This window comes from Leptonychotes weddellii, chromosome 4 (assembly GCF_054177405.1).
Source record: "Leptonychotes weddellii isolate Sample4059 chromosome 4, ASM5417740v2, whole genome shotgun sequence".
NCBI lineage: Eukaryota > Metazoa > Chordata > Mammalia > Carnivora > Phocidae > Leptonychotes > Leptonychotes weddellii.
In genome coordinates this window covers 64562680-64571176 of record NC_138372.1, presented here as the reverse complement: position 1 = coordinate 64571176, position 8497 = coordinate 64562680, and the positions used below count along the sequence as shown (strand labels likewise).

Here is an 8497-nt window from a genome sequence, read left to right as displayed (position 1 = left end):
GGGGGGGGGGGGGGAGGGGAGTGCATCTGTTTCTTTTATTTCTCCTACATTCACCTACCCTAAACTTCAAGAACGGGATAAGCATGCCAGCATGGCACTGATATATATACATTACAGGAGAATCTTTAAAAGCAGTTTTATTAAGTTTACCTTAATGTAACTTTTCTGTGAAACAGAATATACCCTCTACTCACAAACATGTAGCACACTGTTTCCTCATTTAGATATCATAACTTCTATGGATTATATTTAATTAGTTTTCTCCAAAGCTCAAATTGAGGGCAGTTTTAAACTAAATGACATGGAAAAATGGAAGATAACACTCTCTTGGAACTTACTTTCTCCTGGTAGTCACAGTAGTTATAGCTTCAAAATAACATCTAAATAGGGATATACATATTTTTCATATACTCACAGATATCTTATGAGTTACCCTGAAATATGTAGCATGTTTCAGAATATGCTATATAATGCAACTAAATATTCCTTTTTAAAAGAATCAAGCATATAACTCACAACAAAGTTTCAAATGTGAGAACAGACATGAAAACAGAACACTATGTTATGTACTGAAATGTTTCACATTCAAGGATCAGTTCATAAAATTAGTAGGACAGAGTTGTTCAACTTCGTATTCTAACTAAAGCTTTTTTCTTTCCTTTACTACAGGTCTCAGTTTTGATAGAGGTGGTTTTATTTAAAAGGACTGGAATTCTGTTCTGCCCCCACCCTTGTAGCCTATGGACTTGGAAGGCAGAGTCTGTTTGCTCAGTGTTTTGTTTCAATATACAGAATGCGGGGCTAAGATCCTCCACCGTCCCTGTTCCAAAGCCTGACACCCTAACCCTTTATGCACAGTTTGATGCCTGAGTCATCTCTGTCTTAGAAATGGAATAAAGAAAAAGGCAACTGGGGTTGGGGGGGATGCAAAATCACCCCTAAACAGTGTATTGTAGTAGATAAGCAAGAAGTATAAAAATAGAAACCAAGTCCCTCTGTTGTTTGCAGAAGCAGAACTCACAAGCCAGTTTCACTTACTTTTTTACACCGACAGAGCCATTTTCCTTGTTTTCCATGTCAACAGATAGCATGGGAAGGCTGCAGGGTTCCTTTACTTCAGCAACTAATCAATAAGGGAGAAAAGCTTGTGTTTAATTCTTAGAAAGTGAGAGAAGAATATATATTCTGAATCGGAAACCCCGTAATGGTCCCTTTTAGAGCTTCACACCAGTTCACGTATGTTTGTTTAAACCTCCAGTTCCCTCGGCGATTGGAGAGATGTGATTAAACCTAAAGAACTGGAGGAGATGGATTGGGGTGTTTTCATCTGTACTGGCACTCCCTGCCTTGACAATAAGCATTTGCAAATGAAATTGAATCCTCGTTCAAAACAAGTGCTGTGTGAACTGGCACAGCTTCCCCTGGGTGCCAAGCTCTCACTTAAGACACTGCAACTCATAAATGAGTCAAAGTCGAGAAAAACAATCCCCCTTTTCCTGCCCCTTCAGACCACGGGCTATGATTTCTTTTTCTTTTTTTTTAATTGCATTTTTTTTTTTTTTGTCCACTCACAAACCTTCTATTTTTTCATTGCAATGCAAAAGAGCACTGAAAGCTTTTGTCAGCAAGTATTCCCCTACCTCACATATTCTCAACGAAAGCCTTAAAGCCTGTCTGTGAGATGGCCATGCTGTGGTAAAGCTGGAAGCTCACAAAAATGTCAGATAGCCCTTAGCACAGAAAGGTGGTGCTGGTGTGTGTGTGTGTGTGTGTGTGTAAGAGAGGGGAGGCAGCTCATTAGATTTAGGTAAAAATCACCAAAACATCCAAGGAGATATAGTAGCATCCATCACTTTGTCTTTTTGTTTAGTAGGATGAGGACAGTAAAAAAAATTAAAACCCTCCACAATTAATATGCAATTAGCAAGATGAAAAAGCTATGAACAAAACTGCTTTAAAAAAACTAGGTCTGAAATGTGCTTGTTCTACAGCCGAAGCCATAAATTAAATACATTTCCTCTCAGATTACTTTATACTTCGGCACTCTTTCTCTAGGGATTACTCTGACACGACAAGTGCATCATTTAGTATAGTCACAAGATTTTATCACTGTTCAAGAAGTAGATGATTAACAAATAATACTGTTAAGTGTGGGATAATCTTCACTCCTGATACACACACATACATACACACACGTGCACGCACACACACACACACACACAAACTTCCAGTTGCTAAACCACTTAGATCATTCATAGAGAAATCCAACATTTAATTTACATATAGATATTAACATACATTCACACACCGTTACAGAGTAGACAGAAGATAGTGCTGCAGCTCCATGCCAAAAGAATGATTTCACTTCAGTTGGAAACTGTTACACATTCACCATTTTCTAAGCATCTCAGAAAAAAAACAAAACACTCACAATGATACTCTGTAACACCATCCTACATTGTCTTATTATTATTATTATTATTATTATTATTTTCTTTTTTGTGGAAGAGTAAAAAGAAAACCTACCTAGAAGCAACTAATACATGTCATTTTTTATAGGCTTATCAAGAACAGCCAAAGAAACCCCAATGTTTTCTTTCACAAAGTAGGCTGGCAAAGGAATTCAATAAGGAGGTACAATTTGACACAGTGAAATAAAACCAGGCTGGCTCTCAGCCAACATGACGTTAGGAATCACACACAAGCTGCACCAACTGCCTTCTGGTTCATGGCTGACTTTTTAAAGCTACAGTGTGCCTGTTCACTTTTGCTAACTACCTTCAGCACAATTAGTGGAAGTGAATGAATCAGGAGTCCAAGAACCGCAGAATTCTCCCTGCACCTGTCTTGTAAAGAAAAACAAGCGGTATCAATAGCCTCTTATTTTCTCCCTCCCCTGCGTTGTTGCTGCATGATAGATCCTTGATGTTGTTCTGAAGAGGAATGTCATGTTTTGAAAACTATTTTTCTCCCCCATGGGGGAAAAAAACAAGAGAAAATAAAAGAACCCAGCACTATTGGCTATAACCAGTGAATACTCAGAAGCTGCAGTCCTGTGTTACTCTTTCTTCCTAACAGAGACTCATGGACAAAGTTCCCAGGGCTGACTTTTTTTTTTTTTTTTTTTTAAGTAATCTCTTTAAGAATAAGGAAAGCACTGCCCAGCAGAAAATCCTTTTTTTCATTATGCAGGAAGTAACATATTTCAGAGGATGCAAAGTGGATGACCAGATCTTTTGAGAACACCTACATTCTTTTCTTTTGGCATTCAACCTACCAGATGAAGTCAGCCAAAATTCAAAATGAAACAAATCTCATTCTACAAAAACAATTAGTTCTGGGAGTTTTAATCTTAACTGTTCATCCCAGTTGCACACAAAGCATTATTCAACAAATTTACCTAACACTATCTATGAGCACCAGGTTCTATATTAGTTACATATGAAAAAGAAGATACTATGCCAACCCCCAAACATAGTTTCTCCTACCATTCAGGAAATGGGAAGGTGGCATAGAGAGTACTAGGCATGATCTTTTAAGTTACTCTGGTCAATCTCACAGTTCCCTTGCTTGGCTGGGAACCACGGCTGAAGGGAAACATTCCCATTCCACAAATATGCCATAGATACACAGGAAGCATGCATAGCTGTCATCGAAATAAACAACAATCAATATTTGGACACTTTTAGGGTCAAGATGTCAACTAAACCAAGATAGGGCAGAGAATACAGGTTACCAAGAAGGATCCTAGAAAAAAAAAAACCACCTTTGCTATATGACTGCGTAGAGTTCAGGAAGAACTGAGGAGAAAGCAGCAGGTCTCCCTTTTCTTTAGTAATTTTTAAGGGCCCTAGAAGAAGATCAGAAACTGTAATCTAAATTTGCAACCTGAATTTCAAAGTCAAAATTTTTTTCCCTTATTCATTCCAAGAATATTAGAAATGTTCAACTTCATGAAAGATCATCATTGATAAAGATTTCAAATGCTCTCTCTGCCCAACTTCACCATTGCTCCTTTGAAAAAGCAAACAATAATTTAGGGACAAATTCTAAAAATAATAATAACAACAACAACAACAATAATTTGGGGACAAATTCTAAGTGTTAATTTATTTTTGAGGACCATTTTTTGAGTCTGGTCAAACAGGTAAGTCTTATTACCATGGATGAAAATGATGAACTCTTCTGGAGATAGAGAGCCCTTTCACCAACAGATTTCATAATGTTTTGGGACTTGATCTGAAATTCCTGAAATGTGCTCCAACTAAATTCAAATGGGTTGGGCTGTGAGTCCTGGGGGGCAAAGGGGGGTTTGGGAAACGTGTCTCAACAGCACTGTCATGCCATTGCTCAGAACAAAATCAGTTCAGCTCTGAATCTTGGAAGGAGAGGCAAAGAAAATGTAGTTACACCTGACTTTTCCTTAGACACCCCTACAGTAGGAAGGTTTCTGTGAAGTTTCTCCAAGATTTTCTTCCTACGCATAGAGGACATCTTCTCTCTCCCCTGCTGTGATCAAAAGTTTGCTTGTTAGATAATGGTAAGGGTTTCAGAAGGTGATGTAGGAAATCAATCCCATTTTATGGAAGAAAAACAAAAAGGAGTCAAGAAAGCATTCTGAATTCTAACAACAGCAGGTTTCACTTATCTAGTTTCTAACTGTGGAATAAATTGACATTTGTGGGTATAAGTATATATACTAGTACTCACCCACTTCCTCCTCACTCTCTCCAACAAACTGTTTTAACCCTCTGCTAATAAAAATAGTGTGTATGCATGTATGTTGTATATGGTATGTGTATGTAGCCTTGTAGCATAAACGAAGTGTGGGTATGTATGTTTATGTGATGAATGTAATGTGCATGCTGTGTGTAATGTGTATGCTCTGTGTTTGTGGCGTGTGTAGAGTGTGTAGTGTGCAGAGTGTGTTTTTATGGGCGCGTGTGTGTAGTGTGTTAAGTGTAGGGTGAGAGAGAGGCAGACAAACAAGATCTTCTGATCCAGGATATTATGGAATGTGTTAGAATAACTTGGAAGATCCTCGTGTTGGGATTCTGAAGCAGAACTTTCAGGCACACTTGGGAATGGGCTCAAGAGGGGAGATGAGTCAGCAAGGGTGGGAAACCGGTGCCTCTGATCGGGCTTCTTTTATTGATCAGCACTCATTCCCCCCACCCCAGCCCCCACCCCGGGACCCAGCGCTGTCCCAAAGGAACCACTCGCCCTGCCTCCCGTCAAGGAATCGGCCCGCAGGAGTGTCCAGCCCACATCGCAGAGTGCAGACCTGGGTCCACGTGGCTGCAGAAGAAATCTCGACAAGTCGCCGGAGGGCAGGGCCAAGCTCACCGCGTCCCTAAGGGCGTCTCGGGGGAGAGGGAGGAGCGGCCTGGAGAGCGAGCGGTGGGACAAGACTGAGGGCAGGAGAGGGGACGCCAGGAAGCCTCTTGGCAGAGCGGCGCCGTCCGATAGACAAACGACTCGCTGGTGGCACTGGCGACAAGAGGGGAAAGTTTCTGACTAAGACTTTCAAGAAGAAACCGTTCGTCTTTGAGTTTGGGGGCTCCCCGGGGAGCCCGTCTGTGGAAAGGGAGTGTGGGGGTGTGGCGCTCGCTGGGCGCCCAGCCGAGCCGTGCCACCACCCGGTCCCATCCTGCGAGCTCTGCCCCGCGGCCCCGGCGGGCCGCGGCTCTCCGCGGAGCCAGGCACGCTTCTGCCCCCAGTTCCACTCCAGAGTGACAGATTCCACGCTCGCGGGTGCAACAAGCTGCAGGAGCACCGGACACACAGCAGAGACGAGGGAGGGCAGGGCGGTTTTTATTGTGGTTTTCTTCGTTTCCTTTCATCCTGGAGAGGGGAGAGGGTGGCCGCGTTCCCAGTGCCCTCGCAGCACGAGCGTATCACTTACCTCCCCGCACGGCCGGCGCCGGGAGGCTTTCCCCCGCGCAGAGCTCGGCGGCCGCCACGCGCCCAGCCCTGGTGCAGCCGGCCGGGCGGGCGCGCGGCACGCCGGGACTTGTAGTCCTCCGCCGGCGGGCGGGGCGGGGGTCCGAGGGCTGGGGCCACCAGGAAGCGGAGAGGTCAGGAAGGGAGCGCACAGGGCGGGGGCCCTGTGAAAGTCGGGGAAGACGTTTGCAAGAACTTAAAACCTCCAGGGAGGGGGGAGGGGAACAGTCCGAGAGAGAGTTTTAAATTGGGGGGTTTCAGGCCAATACCATTATCGCCCTGTCTTACTCGCTCACGTCCTGATGAAGTTTTAAGCTGGGTTTGGGCAATAACGACAAAGTAGACATTTCCCGAGCCAAATTCATATTATTTGGGGCCTTACTCTTCCTTAACTCCGAACGCAAACGTGGCGTTCTCTACTTGGAACACCTTTGCCGTCGTTCACAGAGTAACTCAGTTGAAGCCCGGGGCATGCAAAGGTAGGGTGAATATATAGCACTTTACATTTGTAGAGCACTCTACAGTTTACAGAACACCTTTTATTTCGTTCATTACGTTGGAACCATAAAACAACACTGAGTTAGGCAGAGAAAAACTTAAGATGCAGGGAGTTTTTTGTATCTGCTTTATTCATTCCCTTTTCTAACCCTGCTCTCAGCAGCTGGGAAGAGAGTGGGGAGAAGGAGGGCAGATGTGGTGGGCGCAGTGAAAGAAGAGGAACCTGCTGTGAAGGACTCTCTTGAAATAGCTGATGAATAAATCCTTACAAAGTAAGGAGATAAGTAAAACCAAAGAACCTGTGGATTGGAAGAATGGACTGGGAAGGATAGAGACAGAATGGAAGGTTGTGATCAGTCTAGAAGCAATATGGAAAAGTGGTAGATGGATAAGGAAGGAAATGGCAGGTGGGAAAAATGTAGAGACTGAATAGAAGGTTGTGATGAGACTAGAGGCAATATGAAAAAGTTGTATCAAAAAAAAAAAAAAAGGCAAAAACAACAGGGATTTTAGAAGCCAGATAGAGCTGGGATGCTGGTGTCACTTTGGAGCTAGCTCTATGACCTTGGGTAAGTTACTTAACTTCCCCAAACCTCTTTTCCTATCTTTAAAATTTCAATAATAATAACTCCTACTTTATGATGTGGTTGTGCAGATTAAAAGAGATGGGAAGCATTTAGTATAGTGGCTGGCATATAATGAGCACTCGATCACCACTATACTAAATATAAATATTATTTATAAATACTAATAAATACTATTATTACCTCCTTTTGTGGAAATATCAAAAGATAAATTGGAGTAGAAGTACTAGTTAGGAGGCTGTAACAGTATTCTAAGTCACAGGTAATGAGAGCTTGAACTACAGTAAAAGAAAGGAAACAGGTATGAGACACTTCCAAGGCAAAATCGACAGAGAGCAGTGCAGTCAACTGGATGTGGCAGTGAGGACTAGGGAACAAAGATGATTGTCATTTCTAGATTGCCTAAGTGGATGATAGGTACAATGGATGGAATAATAGGTTTTAGAGGAAGGTGACTAGTTTGATTTTGGACATGTATAACTACAGGCTTTCTGACAGAGTGTCAGTTGGAAGTGTGAATTTGGGTATCCTGTGTAGAAACAGAACTTTGAGAGTCAATTCCTTAGGTGAGGGAGTTGAAGATCATGTGGAGTGGAAAAAGGAAGGGCAGGGGCATCTGGGTGGCTTAGTCGGTTGGTTAGGCATCGGACTCTTGCTTTTGGCTCAGGTCATGATCTCAGGGTTGTGAGGTAAGCCCTGCCTGGCACTCCGCCCACAGCAGGGAGTCTGCTTGAGATTCTCTCTCCCTTTCACTCTGCCCCTCCCCCTGCTCTCTCTTTCTCTCAAATAAATAAATCATTTTTTTTTTTTAAGGAAGGGCAGCGGAGATGGGCAAGGGGAGGTAAAGAGTCAATGACACCTGGCAGGAACTGTGGAAGTGAAATTGGGAAAGCTGCAGGAGGGCCGTGACTCGGAAGTCAAGGAAGGAAGGAGAAGTGAAGAGAATCTCATTAACAGGTCAAATGCTATAGAGAGGTAGCCAATGACAATAGAAAAGCATCCTGCTGGATTTACAGAACCAGTCTGTTGGGATGGATCTACCTCCGGGAGTTGTTTTGGAAATTTACCAGAGTGATTTTCCTTGTCCCAGGGACTGGGGAGAACTACTGGAATGTAGTTGGTGGAGCCAAAAGATGCTAGATATCTTGCAGTGCCCAGGCTAGGACTGCATAGCAAAGAATTTCCTACATTCTGTGTGACGACTATTCTACTGTCCATTCATGTAGATGAAAAACCTATTTATATTTACTCGAGCCTAGAATCTCTTTTATATATAAACATAAAGTGTTTTTCACACAGTTTTAAGATGTATTGACTTTTCCTGGAATGCAGTACATTGAATGGCAATACAGTGTTTGGAATTTGAATCACCAATACAGTTCATTTTATGGCTGTCCATTTCACGGTGATTCTACAGGTGAATCAAACATCTGATTGCTTCGTTGTGTCTTTTAGTTTAGGGATGCCTGAGC

At 42.7% G+C, this 8497-nt stretch overlaps 1 protein-coding gene across 1 annotated transcript in view; it reads right to left on the bottom strand.

The window, feature by feature from the left end:
- Positions 1-5981, bottom strand: part of SAMD13 (sterile alpha motif domain containing 13) — a 40017-nt gene extending 34036 nt beyond the window's left edge. The window contains exons 1-2 of the mRNA XM_006736942.3: positions 5906-5981; positions 1039-1123 (exon numbers count right to left, since the gene is read on the bottom strand). Coding sequence (XP_006737005.1) covers positions 1039-1091 — 53 coding nt within the window. The 5' untranslated portion in view covers positions 1092-1123; positions 5906-5981. The remainder of the gene's footprint in view (positions 1-1038; positions 1124-5905) is intronic.
- Positions 5982-8497: the final 2516 nt, after the last annotated feature.